The sequence below is a fragment of the Micropterus salmoides genome, unplaced genomic scaffold (genome assembly GCF_014851395.1).
Source record: "Micropterus salmoides isolate LMB-PRFRI ecotype aquatic unplaced genomic scaffold, ASM1485139v1 Ms_hic_scaffold_23, whole genome shotgun sequence".
Lineage (NCBI taxonomy): Eukaryota > Metazoa > Chordata > Actinopteri > Centrarchiformes > Centrarchidae > Micropterus > Micropterus salmoides.
In genome coordinates, this window is record NW_024041484.1 from 15493727 (window position 1) to 15515228 (window position 21502).

Consider the following 21502-nt stretch of genomic DNA (forward strand, 5'->3'; position numbering starts at 1 on the left):
CTTTAGAGGTCCATGATATAATGCAGTGCTAGTTTACTGTGCTGGTATGTGCGGGCTGAGAAAATATAGTATATAACGCACACATACCAAAATGGGAATGAAACTAGTATTCGTTCGTAGTGTAAAATTGATTTTATACACACAGTATAACTCGGCAAAATGACATTCCTTCACCTATGGCTATTGTATCTATGAAGAAATATCAAAACCATTGCCATTTCCTCACAACAGTCCTTTTGACCTCGACTTGCCTACTTTCTTCCGGGCAACTTTCCATTCACTCCCCCCCTCTGGGCCAAATAGACTCCTCATGTCCATCTTTGCTGCCAGCCCTTTGTGTGTTGTGTGCAGGTTAAGTGTTTTTCTCAGTAGTTTTCAGGCGAATAGGAAAGTGCCTTCGCACTTAGCTCTCCCAGGGATAGTTGCCATTTCAGTGTTGCTGAGTCATTCACTGAACCATGAGTGTCCTATGGTGACTCAAGAAGACTATCATCACTATCAACTCCGATTAGAAAAGAAGATAATGTGTCACAACGTGTGTGGTGAGGGGGTGTGGGCGTCAGCGTTTACAGAGGTGGGAAAAGATGGACCTAACACTCATTTAATCATTTTTGGCTCCCATGCTTTATCTGTTCCTTTCATAGTACTTTGCTAATTCACTCCTTACAAAGTTAGATATGTGTGATGACTTCTCCAAAGGCTGATAATGTGAACCAAGGTGTCACTTGCCAAGAACAACTTGCGCGTTACGCGTTATAAGCCTAGCACTGGTTATGGTCTCCAAAGCCCCCTCTCCTTCTTCATCCTTTGACCTGAAGTCTTCAGCTTGATGCACTACTTCATCCCCAGATGTTATGAGAAAATCATCTTAAGGTTCCTAAGGCATTTTTCACACTGTGTTTTTTATTTGGGAAACAAACCTGGTTTCTTTATGCAAATCTCTTGGGCTAGAATAAACTGCCAAAATGAAGGCACCCAATGATAAGTTGTAGATACTGTTGGATTAGAATAGGAGTCGCTTCATGTAGGTGTTTGTTCCTGTATTCTACTCTGTCAGCTTTGGTCTTTACTCCCTTGCTTACTTTATTAAAGCAGGCCCCTTCCCCCTGTTTCTGTAAATGTCACCTGTGGGAGGCCACTTAATGCTCAGCTTATTAATCAGACTTGTTTTATAAGGAGGAGATGAACACTTAAATACTTAAGCATTGAGCAGAGTACAATCAGACCAGATACAACGTTTGTCTGCACCTGCCTGTCTGACTAGAGAATAGTCTGTGTTTGTGTGTCTGAACTGCGCAAGTGGTGCCTGTTATTAAGAAAATAGGCATTCGAAGAGGCCATACACCCACACACATACACACCATGGGGCCAGCCATGAACAGTGCCATCACCTGCCTCTCTGTCTGTATTGATTGACATTATACAGTGTGCACAAAAGTAGTAATTTAGGCCCGATAGCCTCCCATTGTGACATTGAGGTGTCTTTGCCACTCTGTGGTCTTAATGGTTCAATGTGGCATGTGAGAGAGACTCCCACAGCTCTTCTCCATTCACAGGATAGTAGAAAGAAGAAAACACAAAAAAATTGCAAACAGTTATCTGCCATTAAAAATAAATGGGAAATGTGCTCCATGTTCCACAGGGGAGGTTTACATATAGCTTTATTTTAAATATCAGTAACAAGTCTTTCTACAACTTTAGATGGTTCAGGTTTTAAAATATTGTGACTTTTAGTGGTTGAACGGCACTTTATTTTATTATTAATGATGAACAGCAGATGGCTCTCAAAGTCAAAAGTTTATAGTTTATACCACTAAGACAAATTAAGACTTCATATTAAGCAGTGTATGATTGTTTCCAGTATTTGTAGCTGCTATTGCTTTGTGTTGTCATAACGGATCTTCACCACCCATTTCAGACTCGTTAGTAAAGCTATGAGTCCGTGTTTATTCCAAAACATTGTAGTATTTACCATTCAGTTGACAGTGGAGACGGCCATTACATAAATAAACTGCTTACTTCAGTGAAAAACCTTCCGAAAAACAAAGATATGGTCCACTGAAAATTTGAAAGCTGTTGTGTGAATGGGACTGAACCAGCAGTGGACAGGTTTGTACCCCTGCTGCTGCTGATTTTCTTGCCTTAGGCAGTGCACCGGGGAGGGTGTGTGTCTTTGAAACCAACTTTTAGTGAGCTCGGGATTTTTGCAGTGCTGGATATACCCATCACACACAACTGTGAATCTAATAATTAAAACATGGGCAGTAAACAATGCTTCAGCGGTAGACCATAATTCACCAGCTTGCTATTATCCCTGAGCAGGCCAACTAAACTGGAATTTGCTCTAATAATAATGCACTGCATCAGCATTATAGAACTGACCTTATGATTAATTTCTGGACTTAAGTTGGCTCCAATACCTTAAAATGCTTCCAAATTAGCAAAAATAAATCTATAACGGAATTCGTGCAAGAAACACCAAACCAGTGATGGCTGTGTCAGTTTAGGATCAAATAACAGAGGCAACATTTGTCTTTGCACATCTGTACTTTGTATCTGTATTGTATTAACTGAATAAACCTTGACTACATTACTCTAAGAGAATGAGAGAGATAGTCGGGTAGAATCAGAGAGAGATAAGGAGATGGAGGGTGGAGAGCACGCTGTAGGAAGATGGAGGAGTAGGCCAGTAGCAACGGCAAGGTGGTGATTTGTCTTTGAGGCTCTGTGGTGTTGGTGTTGGCAGCATCAGCTAAACAAGGCCATCTCATTTCCTGTTGTCTGCAGGAAGCAGCTGTCTGCTAGTTCTACTCCTGCTGCTGCTACTCAGAGCCCCTGGTCATCAATCTCCCCCGTTTTAATTGGTCTGCACCACACTGCGACGGGCCAGCGTGCATGCACGCACGCACGCACACGCACACACACACACACACACACACACACACACACACACACACACACACACACACACACACTCTGACAGAATTGTGCATGCAAGCAATATGTGTGTGGATGCACAGAAAGAACATCTGTAGCAAATAAGAAAGATATACATTTGCTTACCTCTGCGTCAAAGGCGGATAACCACTAATGAACATTACAGCATTTTCCTCCATTAGCCGTGGTTTTACGCTGTTGTATTTCAGCTTACAATACATATGTTTATCAACCTGCATGTTCACTAAATGCTACTAATATCCCTACAGCAAACATGCATACAGCTTGTCAGCTTACATGAGGGTACAGTCTCCTTGATATTAATATTGCCTGTCTGTTTTTATGAGTTCTGTTGTACCCTAAAATTACAATTTACATCTTATATCTATAATATTGTACATCAAGAGGTTGAGACACAAACTGTAGCTTTTATATCAAACCTAGAATATTTCTGTGGCTGCTTCATAGACAGTTAGCACTCAAACACTCATGGGATCTTCAGATTTACAGTGGTAAATCTAACATTCATATTCAACTGGGATTAATTTGGATGCAGGAGGTCTCTTTAACAGCAGACATTTTTCGGAAAAATATTGTACGGTAGTCAATGGCAGGAGACAGCAAATATTTTGATCCCGTTTGAATTGTGCCCTGAATTACACATATGATCTTTGTTGATTTAAAACATACATTTTAAATTAAAGAAGGTCATATTTTGATGTAAAACTGTTGAGATATAAGACTGTGAAAATACGTAATTACAAAGACCACAAACCCAAAAGTCGCATATGTGACGTCGTAACTTTCTCTGTCAATGACTGAAGCTAGAGTTCTATTCTAACGGGATAAAAAGATAAGTTGTCTCTCGCCATTAATTAATTTTTCCAAAATAAGGTCCCATGAGCCGGAAGCGGAAGTGAGTGACTAAGGCTCTCTATACCAGGACCCTGAAACAGAAGCAGCTAAATGGAATTCAGCCATCATTAATTTTATTGTTTACAGTTGTGATTTTCATACTGTGAAATATCAAACTATATTCTGTGAAAAAGGCCTTATTCACAATCAACAATGCCATGAGCCAATTTGGTAATCGGTAATTCATTCATTCATCAATAGATGATATCATCGTCTATAGATCTATATAGAAGTCTCAATATTCTTACATACTTTTAACCCAGTAAAAGTATACAGTGTGCATGTTCGTAGGGACTTCGAACATGCACACTGATCATTGGAATAGCCAAACACAAATTCTGGTAGATTTTCCCCCTATAACTGAAGACCAAGGAGAAGCAGGTAGTCTATGCTTTTGGAACGGTGTCTAGATCTATTTTAATTTTGCTCTTGCTTGTTGCATACATGTTTAGTATCATGTCACATCCTTCAAGAACAACCTTTTAAGGGTTACCTCACACAGATTTTTACCAAGTGGAAGCCTGTAGCCATCTAATTGGGGAGCTTTGGCATAAATGCCTTATTTGTGTATATATATGTATTTTTAATTCAAATGTGAACACCTGATCTTTCTTTTTCTTTGTGTGAGAGGTTCAAGTTGAAATAATGGTGTTCATTGGTGGATTATTTAATGTAACAGTCCATTCAATGTGATCTAGAGTTGATGTGGCGTTATGTATCCTATTAGCTTTGCTTTCCCAAGGATAGGTCTTAATTACTTGATTCACTTCACTTCAATTCAGTTTTATTTATACAGCGCCAATTCATAACAGAAGTTATCTCATTGCACTTTTCATATAGAGCAGGTCTAGACTGTACTCTTTGTAATATTATGAAGCCCATGTATACCTGCTGCTGTAAGCATGTGGACTCACACATACACACACACATACATCATTTACATAATGCATCTTTGCACCCTCCCATCGCACTCTTCTCTTTCTCTCTTTTGTTCTCTTAAACCAGCATACGCTCATCCCCCTTGCCCCCCTACCCCTATCCCTGCGCATACACGTGTACACACTCTCACACATGCATGCTCTCACACATACACGCAAACACACCGAAAGCCCTCAGCGTGTGTGATGCAGCATCGGGGGCAAGAGCAGGGTATAAACAGCAGGGAGTCTGGCAGAGGCGTAGGCGGTGTGTGGGAAGACCATATGCATTTCACCAGGCACTGAAGGAAACACACGCTCGTACACTTAATCACACATTATTGTCACATAACCCCCCACAAAAAAATATATTCACCTATCTCTTTCATTGTGTCCATCTTTCTTACTCTCTCTCTCTCACTCACACACACACACACACACACACACACACAGCAAATCCTGTACAGGTTTCAGATGGTACACACCAACTGGAATCTTAATTCTTCCTCAAAACCATTTGTGAGACTTCAGTCAGCTGGTCTTGCAGTCTGAGCTGGTAGAAAAAGCTGACACAGTGCCATCCAGTGGTGGTGGCGGTAATTGCTGGGGGGTCTCGGAACATTTAACTGAAAAGAATATGTATATTTTTTAAGAAATACATCTTGTGGATAACAAAAGGTGCTTTGGGTCAGGCCAGTAGCCATAAAGAATGTGATTTTTCCTCCTCCGTCTTTTCAATTTTCTTATTCTTCAATGCAGTGCCACAGCTACGTGCTTTGAAACCTCTTGAGTAGATCTTTATATTCTCCGGTGTGACTTCATTAATTTTAGACCGCTGCAGAAATAAGTAGTGGGTATTGGGGTGTGTAATATTCCCAGAGAATCAATATTGAATGTCAGTCGGATAAAAATTAAAAGCTGCCATACTAGCATTTATTGTCTGATCCATTGGAATGAAAACTAATGTTGGTTGTGCCATAAAACGCATAAAGTGTCACCATCCATTAAAATCCATTTATGACTTTGAAGACTTCCTGAAGTGAGTGGGTAGTACTCCAAGTAAGAATAATTGCATATAGATAAGTGCTTTCAAGCGTCACTGGATGTGGTATGTTGATGGACTGACATGTGGCTGTACATTTTTATGTCTGTGTGTGTGTGTGTGTGTGTGTGTGTGTTTGTTTGTGAGACAAAGACAGACGCATTTAGTATGTGCCGCGGATGCAGGTACGCCAACACATGCCTGCAGTCAGTCTCTCCCTCCTCCTCTCTCAGTTGGCAGAGGTTCAGCGTGTCCTGTCCTTGGAGTGTGACAGGTCTTTACAGAACAAGCCTTCCTCTCTGGGCGGCGAAATCAGAATTCACCATAGCTGATAGGTTCGTGCCTGAGGGGAATTCTGGGAGATTTAAAAATGCTGACTCTCTAATCGATCTTAGCACACTCTTATTCTGCTGTCTTTCTTAAATCTTTGTCTTTATCCCATTCCTCTTTCGGCATCATTACGCTGCTGCTGCAGATAGAGATGGATGATGGGATCCCAGCCCTTTCCATTTAAAGAAGCATTTGTTACCTTAGGTTTAGTTTCCATTGGGAAATGAATTCAGAGCTGCCGCTATAAAACATTTTTGTCCCTGTCTGTTCTCATCTATTTTAGCTATCTTAAAAAATCAAATCTTGGCTTTCTCTGAATATTCAGAGAGCTAGGATACAGTGGGTTCACTCATTAGCCAAATCCCTGTTGGTATAAATACATTATGCCATCCATGAATGTTATTTCCTGACGTACATACACATAGGGCATGGCATCTACAATTATCCAGCTCCAGACCTTAGGCTCTGACATCTGTTTCCTAATGACAGATAATTACATGCTGTCAAGTGCAATCATCAGTAGTTGCTGCTAAGAAACTGGGTTTGGAGTGTGACTGGTGCAGCCATGTTGGTTCCAGAGGAGGCAACACACCCTGAGGGGAGCACAGGGACGCTATAGCAAACTCCTTCTGAATTTAAATATCATTGCAGGGGTGTATGTGTTTTTCGGAATGTGCCTGTGCATATGCATGTCTTTGAGAGCGTGTGTGATGAGTTCTCACCACCTGTGAGACGAGTAGTGAGTGGATGGAAGGAGCCAGTCTGTAGTCTCTTGGATGGACAAATTCATCCATTCTGCGTTTTGTGTCTGCCTGGTCAATGCAGTTCTTGTGCTTCTGATGAAGAATTAATAATGATCTTCCTTAGCAACAGGAGCATTGGCAGTTACATATTTCTGCACTTGGGTATCTTTTCAGTTTTATCGATTCCTATTCTGCTATCAAATCCGGTTCTTATCAAAGCTCTGTTTTGATTCCAACTTCTTCACCACAAATCTTGTCACCGCTTAGTGACATTCGTCCACTGCCATAGTCCAGGAATGTAAGAAATACTCTCTTCTTGCATGCTTTGTTGACATACTGCGAAACAAATGACGTGACGTTAGGTCCGCATGTCAGGTCCTGGCAGGTGTCTTTAGGAATCCAGAGTTCTTGGAAATTTTGTATCGATTACATCTTGGAATTTGTTCTTGTTACCCAACCCTACATAGTGTATTTCCTAACTTTAAATAGTCTTTAATTTGGTGATGGTTATTTTCATAAATTGAATTTGACTTTTGTCAGACCAATACTGCAAAACCTAAAGATATAGTCTGACATAAGACAAAAGGGGCAGGAAACTCTCACAGTTGGGAACGTGGAACTTGGAAATGTTAGAAGAATACTTTACCATTACTACTATTTATACTTTACGATTAACACCCATTCATTTTGTCAAGCATCTGCTCTGCTTTGACAAAGTAGTTTGATTATTAGCACATTAATTATGTATATGTTGTTACTATGATCAACAGCAGTCATTACTGTAATCAATAAATAAATATTATTATTATTATAATAATGCACATATATATCTGCAATATTGTTCTTCCATTCCATATTTATATATTTCTACATTTATTTATGTTGACTGTGTAGCACCTTATCACCACAGCAAACTCCTCGTATGTGTAAAACACTACTTGGCAATAAAGCTCCTTCTGAATTGTCTGATTTTGATTAGGACCAGCATCACAGACTCAGTCTTGGTTTTCTTGTCCTTTTCATGATCTGATTCTAATTCCCTTTGTGTAATTGACACCTACTATTACGACCTTTGCTGCATGCCAGTCTATGTCTTCCACCGTACTTGTAGGGCCAGTTGGAAATTGTGTGTGTGTGTGTGTGTGTGTGTGTGTGTGTGTGTGGGATAAATAAGCAGATTATTTAAGGTTATTAAGATTTCATACACAGGGGCAAGTCCACACTGTGTAGTTGCTGCTGTGTCTCTGTAGCGCTTCTACTGCGGCTCCTTAGCAACTTGGCTGACACCTCTGCTGCGTACAGCTGCCATATGGTTGACTGGCGTGTTTTGTTGTCACCTGGCAATGAAACTGATAATTGTTAATGTCACATCGGGTCCAATTATAATAGCCTCATAAGCTGAAGCAGACACAATTACTGAATCCCTGGTTTTGAAAGAACTGAAAGCATCCTTTGAATGAATAATGTTTTTTCTTGGAAATGAAGGCTATCTAAAGAATGCATGCCATTTATGGATTTGTCTGCCATTAAATCGGCTTTGATGTATGCCTGTGAAGTGAGTAAGGTCTTTACCTATATAACTTCAAACATTTATTACAGAAAACAATAACTTGGGGCTTGAAGGATGTTACCTGTGTTTGTAGAACAGTGTTAACGTTGCCCTTTAAAACATCTAAAATGTGCTTTGACTATGATCCAAAAGATTCTGCCACCTATCAAATATAGGGAGACTCTTTCCACTGCTAATAAAGAGAGATCTGCCAGACAAGTTGAGAAGCCAGGTCTTTTTCTGATGTATCATGCAATAGGTGTAGATGTAGATGGTGAAATGATTTCCATTTACACCAATGTAAAGTCAAGCTCAGTTGTAGCCTTCAAATGAGGCCGGCTGTAATTCTTTGGTGAGAGGTCGGGCTGTCTCACAACGTTTTTGTGTAGGTTTGACTCAGAGTACGAGTTTCTGCAAATGGCCCTGTACAGCATGCAGAGATGGCACTCTTCTGAGTTTTGGCGGTTTGCGATTCATTTGGAGTTGATACAAGTTGATGGCATTTGAATGTGCATGTGTTTGTTAACGTGTTTGGTGTCATTTTTTATCACTGCCATCATCTTCACCAGAAGCTGTTGTTCTCTATGCAGTATGTCACACCATCAAGCGAGGGAGATGCAGTTGTAATGATAATGAGCTGGAAGAGATTTTCCTTCAGGATCCATTAGAAATCTTTAAGCTCTGCTGTGCTTTGGCCCATTTTATTAATCCCTTAGCATTTTAACCAGCCTCACGACTCCTCTCCACGACTCCACTCCACTAAATTCCAAATGATTTCTCTGAATTGTCTCACAAAACATTCTGTTTAATGCAAGTTGTCTTGCTTACTAAACTTATACTCTTAAGATGTAAATTTGCTGACATGTGCTCTTGGGGTTTCGCATTGTGGGCCCCAACAGGGCGTTTAGGCCAGTTACCTTGGCTAAACTTCCTTGCAACAGCCATGGGCTCAGTATTCTCGTGAAAAGGGCCTACGGCTCGACTCCAGATGGCCGTCTGGATAGACAAAGCCGTTTTACTGCCTCATCCCTGCTACATTACTCAAACGTTATCGCCCCTGCCTACAAAAATCCATCTGTGCTCACGACCTAACTTGAAGATCCATCATCTTGACACTTGTATTGAAACAATGACAATAATGACAGCATGAGATGGATCTCAGAACAACGCAATGCACGTTTAAACTGGCAACTTTTGTCCTAAGATCGATTCTTGGAAATGAAGTTGTCAGCAGAAATTGTAAAAAAAAAAAAATGTTTGTAAAAGAGGTGCGTTTAAGTTGTGCTCTCTACATATTTATACAGAGAGTAGCTGTATATCTTGCTCCTATTGTTTTGCAAGCTTGACTGTTTTAATGAGGCCACAGAAGAGTTTCTCCTACTTAACTTTCTGTTGTGGTAGAGTTTCAGTGGGAATCAATGAAGGATTTAGAATAGGTTTAAGTTTCTTGCTCACTCTGACACACAAGGATGCACGTACCCAAGCACGTGCATGCACGTTTGCATGCACATACACACGCTTGCCTCAGCTCTTGCTGACTAATTGGGTAGCGATGCTGAGTAGTGTGATCTTACAGCTTGTGCTCCTTGTGTGTTTGCATGGGTTTTTAAGTGTGCGTGTGCATGCATGTGTTTGTTTGTGGATGTACATGCAAGCGTAACTTTTGCTGATCAGTCATTCACCTCCACTGATTTTATAGTTTCTGCATAGACTATGTGTCCCTGGTTGTCTGCAATACTGCAGCCTCCTCATTCTGACTCCCACTGCACATTAGTGCAGACACTGTATCCAAGCAATGAAGTCTTAAAAACTGGTTTTGTCCATCCAAATCACCAGGTAGAGTCATAGCTTTGCTCTTTTTACAGCTTTTCATGCTTTTCTAACATGAAATATTTCGTCCATATGTTTAGGTCATATAAATTATGGGTCTTGTAGGTCAAAGAATTCTTTTGTGAGGAGTTTGATTTATTTGTGCATTTCTATGTGCTGAGCGCTTGAGAAGGCACCCACTCTTGCATGGTTTGCCCTGTGGTGTGTGTGAGACGAGGCCAGTGACCAATGATTCTCTGACAAACGAGGTGTGTGTGTATGCCTCTACCAACCCATACATTACTGTCTGACCCTATCTGACCAACCAGACACCAGCTTTCTGGGGGAATTCAGAGAGCATGCAAACTGAAGCCCTGGTCATTAAGGCTGTTAATTTGTGCAGTATTTGCGCTTTTTACTATATAGAACTGTTGTAGAATTTTCTATTTCCTTTACAAACAATTTTTTTGTACGCTTTTGTTACTGCTGCACACACTCTCACCTGAGAGTTGCCTAGTATAACTAAACTCTTGCTCTAATGGCACCGACCAGCTCCACTGGAGCACTTTTAGGTTAACTACCTTGCTCAAAGGCACCTTGAGACTCATACAAAGCTTTCCAAAATGAGTTCCCACAGCAGATCTAACCTTCCCAGTCGATGTCGGACCCATTGATGCAAGGTTACTGTGTTGCTGGTCACAAGCCTGTGTCTCATTGCTCCTATGATAACATTTCAGAACATTTTTGGTGGTGTGTTAGCCTCTATTCACAGGTGGTGTTCTAATGTTGGTGTATCCTAGCTGTTCTAATGTTTGTTTGTCTTCACTGTTCTGCCCAGGTTCATTCAGGAGATAGAGATGAACATGGGGCCGGGCCAGGCCAAGCAGTGCCAGCTCCGAGCCTTCCTCACTTATTACATCAATGACCTCTTCCTCAACCAGGTTAGTGAAGTGATAAATTAATGCCTTTCATTGTGTCTGACAGAGTGGTATATCAATACCCAAAGCAAAACATCAGTGGAACATTTGAGCTTTCCCAGAAAATTATTTTTGTTTTATTGGAAAAACCTCAGTTATGGGACACTGGTAAGACTAAGCAGACTGGTACTCACTTTATGTTCAAAATATGTAGTCTCTTTTTGAAAGTCTCCATCTGTTCTTGTTACTTAATAGCTTGGACCTTTTGTTACCATTAGTTATAATTTTGAAAATTCTGCTGATGCAATTTTTGGGCTTCTTGTCCTTAAAGTCAAGTTGCCTAAATGTTGTACTCTACCCCTTTAGGATTTCTCAAAACTGATAGAAGTAAACAACACAATAACATAGTGCTGGGGACCATTGTACTTCTTAATCTTTTCAACATTTCCTCATTCAATACCTGTTCTTACCCCAAAAACTTGTAATTTCCAAGCTGATGGTTGTCCATATGTGGCCAGATAAATGGCCAGAAGATTGATAACTTCCTGTGTGTTGGTACATATATACATAAAAAGAGAGACGATTGCTGTATAACAGTAAACACCTCTGCATCATGTGTTCGTTGGGTTTTAAAGTAGCTTACATACATACATCATTTTAGTTCTGCATTATCTTTACCTTTAGAAAATGTCAAACTAAAACTAAACAAAACACAAAAAAGAACAAAATACAGGCTGACTTTTGAATACAAACATCGAGTTATTGATTACTCTGGCTTTATTCCATTAAATATGACCCATATAACGTAAACTTTTGTCACTGAACCATAAGGTGCGAACAGAGATCAACAAGGAAATTGAGGCAGTGAGCAAGGCAGCTGACCCCTTGAAGATCCTTGCCAGCGCTGATACCATGAAGGTTCTGGGTGTCCAGAGACCTCTGCTGCAGGTGAGGAACTTAAACGGTGGGAATGAATTATAATGAACATCTGTGGAACGTAAAGCAGGTTAATATAACACCACATATGGCCTCAAAAATCATCATAGAGTTGAATCAAGAGACTGTGGGCTCTAACAGCTTCACAACATATTACTTTTGGATTACACATTGATTGTACAGGTGTTAATGACATTGTGTTCTCTGTGTATGTAGAACTTAACCTGCTTTCACAAGTTTTGCCATCAGTTGTTGGCCTTATTTAAATACAACAGGTCAAACTGTGAACACCGTATGTGAATAGCATTTACACATTTGAGTAGTTAGAAAAGCTTAAGAAAAGACACACTACCTGTGTGCTTGGCACCGTTTCCCCTTTGTACCCCTGTTCAATGGAGGAGGGCTCTCTTGAGTACACTCACCTTGCAGTTCTGTGTGATCTCAGTTGGTTCAGGGGCAGGCAGAAACACACACACACACTTCCACACACGCACTTTCACACTCTGTTTCGCTCTCAGATCATTATGCCCACCTACCACCTATCTCACAGGATCATAATTGCGGCTGAAATTGGGCTTGATCTTTGAGTTTGTAGCTGTTGCTAACTGGTGGTTACATGCACATACACATTGTGTCTACCATTCTCTTTTTTCCTGGGCCATTTTCTACAGAAAGCAAGTCTGTGATTACAATGACTAACCTCGCCAGAGAAAGTAGAGTGTTTTTGGCTCAACTTCACTCTGCAGCCACACATGACACACACATACACAACACCATGTGTCACTGCATGACCACACTAGCAGTCAATAACTATAGTTTTGCTTTGCTTGTGTTTATTTTAGAGATGTCTTTCTATGCGGCGCAAGCTGTGTCTATGTGTTTAAGTATACATTTATATGTGTCCATGAGAGAGTCATTATTTCCCTTGAAAATGGGCTGTTTACTCAGATTTCCTAGCTTCTAGTGGTATTTTGCAAAGCAAATTTTGTTTTTTTGTGTGCTGATGTTTTCAGAAGTCCACCTCTTAAACGTGTGCTGACGCAACAATACAGTGGAGGTGGATAGGATTTCAATTGTGATGTATGAAATTTGTCCAAAGTAACACTAAATAAAAACTGCTAAACTTGGCTATAACCTAGAAACTTAATCAAAAAATTTACAGATTTTGAGTGTCTCACTGACACTGCACCACATTTAACCACCGGCTCATCTTGCTGATTTTGGCAGCCTTTCTTTATCATAACAAGCTCATGGCAGGTTGAAGATTACAGCAGTGCCAAATTCAAGATCCAAACATTTGGCAAGAATTTTCAAGAATGTCTCAGCTGTCAGACTGTCTAGATGTTTGGTGGAGTATGGCTCTCTTTGTCTACAATATTGTAAAAATGTCACGCACGCGTATTTCTTTGACCTGTCTGTCTGTCTGTCTGTCTGTCTGTCTGTCTGTCTGTCTGTGTGTGTGTGTGTCTGTGTGTGTGTGTGTGTGTGTGTGTGTCTGTGTGTGTGTGTGTGTAGGTTTGCTTTGGTCCATGCAGTTGTCAAGGAAGACAGTGTCCCAGAGAGGTAGTCTGTTTGTGTAGCAGACCTCGTGTGTGTGTGTGTGTGTGTTTTGCTGTGTGTTTGTTTCTGTCAGAGCCTTCCTGTCTGTGTGCCTAGTTCTCTCACAGGGAGGGAACAGCGGTGGCAGATCATTACAGAGCGAGAGACCGTGGGCGTTTGGAGTTCAGCAGGGTTTGTTTACGGCTCGGGCCCCTCCTTAACGAGGAGTGCAGCATCTTGCTAATTATGCTGCTGTGGCTAATGAGCCTTTCTGCTGATAGTGGGGAGTGCAGTAAAATACTCCTTTTGTTTGGGCTTTTTGCCTTTTTTAATTGGGCTAAATAAAAGAGCCTTCCCTTCTTCTTCTGCTGCCATTCACATTTCAGGGTCAAGATGGCATTTGTGTGTGGTTTGGGTACTTTTTCATGTGTGTATTTGTATCATGTTTTGCTACCTGTATGTAGTTGTGTTTTTGGTCCCCAATTTGAGAGCCTTCCCACTGTTTTCTTTGATGGCCTTCATCCACAGTGTCACTGTTATGGCAGACTGCTCTCTTCCTTAGTTTGTAGTTATTATTCATTTAGTTGTCATGAGAGCTTTTGATAAAGGGATTTGACACCTTTTTATCCAGAAAGTATAAACTAAACTTGTTTCTTTTGAACTGGGTTTGCACAAAGTACTTTATGTCAGGAGATGTTGGCTGGCAGTTTGGTGATTTGGTGATCAACTCTGACTGCAATGGATAATTAAAGATTATAGTGACGATGCAATATAATGGTTGCTAGAGTTTTCAATAATGGAGCAGATGCGGTCGTGTGTGTATTTGTGCATTTGTGTGTCTTTGTTTCTGTATTTCTACGCAGGAGTTTGAGTTTGCTCATGTTCGTGTGCATGCAGTTACTGTATGTGCTCCCTTGAAGTGCCATGATACTTTCTGTGCCAGGTGTTATCAGAGAGAGACACACACTGCTGGCATCCGGGCCAGCGTGGTTGACAAGAGGGAGAGAGCTCAATATTGCTACACCACATTAAACACACTCTCATACACCTTGGCTGGAGCCTCGTATGGGACACCATAGGGGAGCACATTTTATAGACGCATCTGCTCTCTGCAACCACTCAAGCACACATTAATGGGTGCAATAGTTCCAATGTGGAAGAATATATTAGCATTTAGCACGTGTGGTTTTGTTGTGTTCTGGAATAGAGCTGAGGAGTTCAGAGTCAAGCAGAAATGTAATGGCGTACATGCATATGCAAGTGCACACAAATATATTTTAAGACCCACGGAAATACTAAGTCTTCAATCTATCCCTGCTGTTACATGTTCGTATAGCTATGTGAAATGTATATTATTTTCTGACCCTATATGATATTGGATGGGTTTATCTCTGGCCTATTTTTGCTACCCCCTTGCAGCATGAAGAGAATATTTATCGATTCATTTCCATAGCATTAACTTTTGTAGTGGACACATATTATTAAATACATTTATTTTATATGAATACTTTGACCCTTTGTCAGTGATATCTCACCGCTCGAAATGGACAAAGTGACTTTATGGAAACCCTGTACAGGAGTCAAGGTGAGTATCACGCCTAAGGTTAACTTAAACAACTCCTAATAAGCAATACACATGCAGACTGGGCTTAGGTTAATAAGTAATATTGATATGGGCAATGATTTGCCTATCACTAGGCACCAGCGGCGTCTAATACTGCATTTATATATCAAGCACATATATTACATAATGATGATGTGATTATGAACCTGACACTGGATATATATTGTCCACTTGGAGCATTAGATAAGGGCTGACTGGGACAGTATATAGTTCAGAGAGAAAGGTTAACATCCATTCATGTGTCTGTGTGATAGCATAGCCTGGGCTGATAAGTCTCTAGAGGAGCAGTGGTGTTAAAGAAAAAGAGGAAGGCAACCAAGCTGCAAGTCTAAGTCTTAATAAAACTTTTATTTTGGCATATTTGATGTCTGGCTTTCTTTCTTGCTTGCTTGATGTCTTTGTTGTGCTCTACCTTTCATCTATTGTGACCATAGTTTCCATAATTCCCATTTTACTGTTGTTTTTCTTTCCTTTTTTTTTTTTTTTTTCACGTCCTAGACTCAAACAGTATACTAACACACAAACATACACACTGTTATAGCCCTAGCAGTGTGATGCTATCTGTCCAGCTTTGGTGTTGCCACTGATTGATTCATTTAATTAGAGTTAGATCGAGGGAAAATGGTAGAGGGGGAGAGAGAGATGGGGGGAATACAATAGAAGAAGAAAGTAGGATAGGGAGGGTATGGTCACTCTGCTGGATAGCTCTGGAGATTGACTCCATTAATCTTGCTAACCCCCCGTCCCCCCCCCCCCGTCCCCTTTACACACTCACTTTGTGACACACTAACATACAAGCATACACAGTGTGCACACGCACCTTCACACAAGTGCAACAAGACAAAACATACCCACTAAAACAACGATCGCATTTCTCTGTCCAGAAGACAGTCGTGTCAAGCCTCCTGCGTGTCCCCACTGCATGTGGTGCACATGTGTTTGTTAGGGAGTCAATGAGTACGGATGAATTGTTTGTATTCTGCTTGTTTACTTCATCAGCCAAGACCACACCAGTGCCATAATTACATTACACACAGGCCCTCTCTTTCCAGCTAAGTATCATTCAGATTTGTCCCCAGTGTCTCCCAAACAATAGCTGCTAACTAGTCCTTTTGTATCCGTGTGTGTTTGTTTTGTGCACAAAGTGTCCCTGCATTGGCTATTCATACAGTACGTGCATGTATTTGCCTGTGTCGGGGTGTTTGTATGCACACGGAACTTGTTCTGGGGCCAGATTAAGACTGATTTCATTCATTCACTGTTCAGCTGCCAATGACCTGCTAATGATCTTGACCTTTAAAATGTCATATTCACATGTAGCTTTGTGAGAGAGGAGGATGGAACACACTCATATGCACGTGTTACTTGTGCATGCACTCGAACATTCACCTCCAGTAACTGTAATGACACTGACCTTTTTATTTGTGATGATGTGTGTAGGCAATGTTTATTAGTGGGGGGCTAATAGCTTCCTGTTGATTGGCTTCCCGCTGCCCCCCGCACCTCCCACCCCAACATCCCCACCACTACACACCCACACATACACAAGCAGTGAGAGGAGATTAGAGCAGGGGGGCTTCTTTTTATTAAGAAGACTCTCAGCACCCTGTTCAAATCAACACACAGCAATCACAACACAATACACCTGTTAGCTGCATCAGCCTTGCCCTGTGATTGGGGCACAAGTGGGAGTGGGAGAATGAAGGAAAACGTATTCGGTTACACACATGTACACACACATGCACTTCCCCCGCACCGAGAGACACACACCGCAAACATAGAAGCTAGAAACAAAACTCGAAAGCCATTCCCGTGTTTATTAGTAAAAGGAGAATCTCAGCGAAACTGTACAACACACCTTTTAATTCTGCCAAAATAGGCCCATCACAGGAAAATAAAGAATTTAAATGTTTTTCCATTAAGTCCAAATGTTTTCAGGAGCTCTCTACTACATTATCAGGAGCACTCTGCTATGTTATCTGTCATGAAATGGATTGTGCCTAAGTATCCAGTCGACAATTTTACAGCTGTTTAGAGTTATCAATGATTGAGGCACCTCAATAAAAAAAAACACTCTTACTTGCAGCAATTTTGGCTGCACTTGAAATGAATCCCTCCAATCTGCTGTTCCTCCACCACCAAGAGAGACAAAGTTGTAATCACTAAGACAGCGTGGGGGTTTCCAGAGATCATTTGATCTTGTTTTCTCATCTCGGCCTCACTTGAACTTGATGATGTGCAGTATCTCAAACTGGTCAGATATACTTTCATGCGTTTAAAAGTAAAAGGTCAGGAAGAGGTTGTAGGATGAAGTTTCCTGACTTTAATTGCTTGCTCTATTGGTTCCTCTGTCCTCATTCCCTTCTTCTTAATCATGATTGTAGAAAGTAGCCCTCCCCAATCCTCCAGCTCTTTAACTTTTATTATAACCTTAGTATTTAGTATTAGTACTTTGTCAGTTAATTGGATAATTATATATTTTAGTTGATTGATTTTGACTTGACTGGAATAATAATTATAGTGGATGTAACACACATATAATATGTTATAGTCTTTTCTCCTATTCAAATCTTGATAAACTCCCTAGACTGTTTTTTTTAGTCTAGCTCACCTCAGAGCCTTATTCCTGTTCATTCTTTCTTGCTGCTTAAGGTGTAACAGTCCTCACCACCCACCTTCGCCTGGTTATCTCACACCAAACACATATACTCCTGAGGCTCGCGCCCTGTTGCCCTGGGCCCCCAACTTGCCTCCACCATGAAAATTTGTTGGATCACCATGAAAATGTTGCTTTCTCAGACATGTGACCCAGCTGTGCTTTGTTCATGCTGTTTACATATTTATATCAACATAATAGGTTTATAATATATATAACACATGTATGTGTGTGTGCTTGTCTCTGTGTGTGTTGTGAAAGAGTGCATTTAAATGAGTGAAGAACACAGCTTCACCAACTACAGCCTTGGGTAGTACAGGTTCACACAATGCAGTGCTACCGCTGACAGAGTCTCTGTGTGTAACAAGACATAATCTTTGCCTTTGGAGTGAATGAGTTAAAGAGAGAGAATCTGAAATGTCAGCTCCACCACAAACATGCCCTTTGGCTGTGGGCGCCTGATAAAAGTTACAGCTTGAATTTTTAGAAGCAAGTTAGTGCTCTGAGTTTGCTAATGACAATCTTTGTGTTGCAGTGAGCACACACATGGTTGGGTGTGTGGGTGTGTGGGTGTGTCTGCGCGCACCAATACAATGAATCCATATGGGCCTAATGGGGCACATGGAGGAACATACACCCCACACAGAATCCATTAAGCTGCTTTATAATTTCTCTCTCACTAACTCATACAGACTTTTATTCACTCACACACAAACTAGTGATGGCCTAACCCAGATTGATTCAGAATAAGTAATAAGTGATAAATAATTATACAAAATGGTAAGGACATCCGCCTCATATCCACAAGAAGTAAAAACGCCCAGAGGATCATGGAGTGATGAATAAAATGAACTTCTCAGTTACTCTGTGGAATCAAATGGCAAATCTGAACTCTAGGGTGATTCCTAGGATTAGCATATGCAGAAGCTCCAAATTTCAGCCTGCGTTTGTGTTTTTGTGTGGGTGGGAATAGGGCGTGTGTAATATGGAAGCCCATCTGCAATCAGCCAAGTGTGATATTGCTCCTCATCTCTCAATTAGAACATTTAAAAACACTGTATTAAGCTTTGCGTTAGAAGTGATGATGGTGGAGGTGAGAGATAATAAAATGGGTAAATTAATGATAGAAAGCTACAGTGACATCTAAGATTCAATGTGAATACCACAGATTTTACCCAAAATCTGATGAAAATTATTTTATGGCTTTTATGCAAACACATTATGCAGGTAAAAAATATGTATACTGCAGACCATCAGAGGGATTGTTACTTGTAGTTGATTAGAGGTGACAGCTCTAGATTTGTGACTTCCAGGTCATGTGGGAAGAACTGATGTGTGTTTGTGTGTGAGAAAGTAAATATGCGCACAAAGATGGAGGTTTGACCACCCCTGGAAAGTTGATAAAATGAAAACATTTCAATCTTGAAAGCCTTATATTCAGTCAGTTAAAAGTGAGGATGGGCGATATGGCCAAAAATGTTATCACAATAAAACCATTTCATTTAATTCAATATCGATAATTATCACAATATATGTCAAATCGTTATTTCTTTCAAGTTTAAAGACAGATTTTTGCTTCTGAGTGAAAAGTGAAGAGACCAAATGGTTAATTGTGTGGTTAAACTTTTCTTTATGATCAGAATGTGACAAACACTTGATGCCAAACAGTGGATCACTTAAATCTGAGGTAGAACATTCAAAACCATTATGATCATATCTTTTTCAACAAATCTTATTAGTAAATCTTTTTTCAGTCCCTTTTCCTCAACAAAATAAATATTTTTATGGAAAAATTAAAGACTAATTTGTCCTTGATTCAAATGAATTAAACCAAATATTTATTGACGATATATAGAACATTTATTATATTGATATTGAGGGAAATTATATTGCGATGATTATCATTATTGTTTTCTTGCAGATTAATTTAGATTTTAGATAACAATCCTAAACTTAATCCTGTAAGGGTCCCTTGAGGTTTAGGTGCCATATTTTGTCATGTGTGGTTTTTGTTTTACACATTATACACACCTCAGTAGACAAACGCACACAGCTTTGTTGTCAGAGCTTAAACAAACTTGATTACAAACCCACTCCCACACACTCTCATACAAAGAAGCAAGTGTTGTGGTCGAGCAGGCACAAGCATGAGGGCCATTCGGTGTGTGTCAGGGGAGTCTCAGAAACGTGGCTCTACTCTGACATTGATGAATGTTCTGTCAAGGAGATGTCCCACTCATGCCTAGCTCCCCCTTTACCCAGGAGAGGGGACAGCCTGTGTGTGTGTGTGTGTGTGTGTGTGTGTGTGTGTGTGTGTTGGAGGGACAGAGGTTATCTTTGCACGTGCTCTTGTTTGTGTGGGTGTGTGCAGTTGTTTACACGCACTGCTGAGTGTTTTTTTTTTTTGGCATTACACGAGTCAGCGGTTCGGCGGCGAGGGTGTGAGTGAAATGGCAAAGAGCATGGGGTTAAACACTCTGACCCCAGCACAACCTTAAGGGGGCACCCTGCTGTTTTAATGGGGAAATCCATGATCCGTTTCCGATTCAAGCCTGAGACCCTTAAGTCCCCCTTTCACTTTTAACAGATTGGAAAACACACAGAAAGCTTAAGAAACAAACTGCCTTTCAATTAAATAAAATCCTCTTCGTACCTTCCTTTATATATCAGTATGACACAGTTCGCATTTAGCCAACAGAATACGGTAACACAGAGGAATTTAGAGATTACATCCCTGCACTCCTACTGTATTAATGTCAGTCCCTGTGTTTTGCTTGTTACTCACTCAACCAAAGGAAATAACTACTTTTAGCACCTGCTTTTTGGTCTCTGTAGTGATGACTTTTTCCGCTTAGACCCCACTCTTGTGTGCTAGCACTGCCTTGTTGCTGTCATTAAACCACTATGGCCGTGGCCTTCATTGCACTCTTAACGACAACAGTTTACCCCGGCAAATTCCGGGAGCCATTTGCAAGACGCAAGTCTAATTTTCCTTGATGACTATGCTTTTACGTAGTAATGATGAACAAGAGTAGAGGCAAAGTGCAACCAAGCTCAGTTTCAGGGGTAAGGCAATGCTGTGAAGTAGAATTGCAAGAGAAATATGGGTCTGTTTCACTTGATAGCGCAGTATGTTGTTGACATTTAAGCTTGAAACATTAGAATGAGAGTGACTGGGATGGACATAGATTCCACAGTGGATTTTTTCTCTTTTGTAGCGGTCAAGTGAGATAGAGGAGATGTAACCACCACTCTTACTCACTCTCTCTCAGCCCTCCCTTTCTCAGTCTGTCCCTTGATTACATTTTAATGATTTCTGCTGCCTGAGACAAATGGCTGTGTTAAATGAGCAGAATTAGACAAGGGAGCTGAGCGCAAGAGCATTTGTTAGAGCTGGAGTAATGGATCGGGCATCCTTTGTTTACTCTTCTCCATTCACTGGCTTGCCTGCTATTGAGCTCTGTGTCCTGAAAGCCGAGATGGCAAGAGTGGAGGGCCGCTGTTATAATTCTGACAAAGCGTGAACGTTATTATTGCTAAATTTCCAAATCTTACTTTTCTTTTACTTCTTTAGGGATTTTCCGTGAT

The 21502-nt window shown here is 40.7% G+C and overlaps 1 protein-coding gene across 1 annotated transcript in view; it reads left to right on the forward strand.

Moving 5' to 3' along the window:
- Nucleotides 1–21502, forward strand: part of exoc4 (exocyst complex component 4) — a 114297-nt gene that overhangs the window by 58267 nt on the left and 34528 nt on the right. The window contains exons 12-13 of the mRNA XM_038738614.1: nt 11081–11183; nt 11991–12107. Of these exons, the coding sequence (XP_038594542.1) occupies nt 11081–11183; nt 11991–12107 (220 nt within the window). The remainder of the gene's footprint in view (nt 1–11080; nt 11184–11990; nt 12108–21502) is intronic.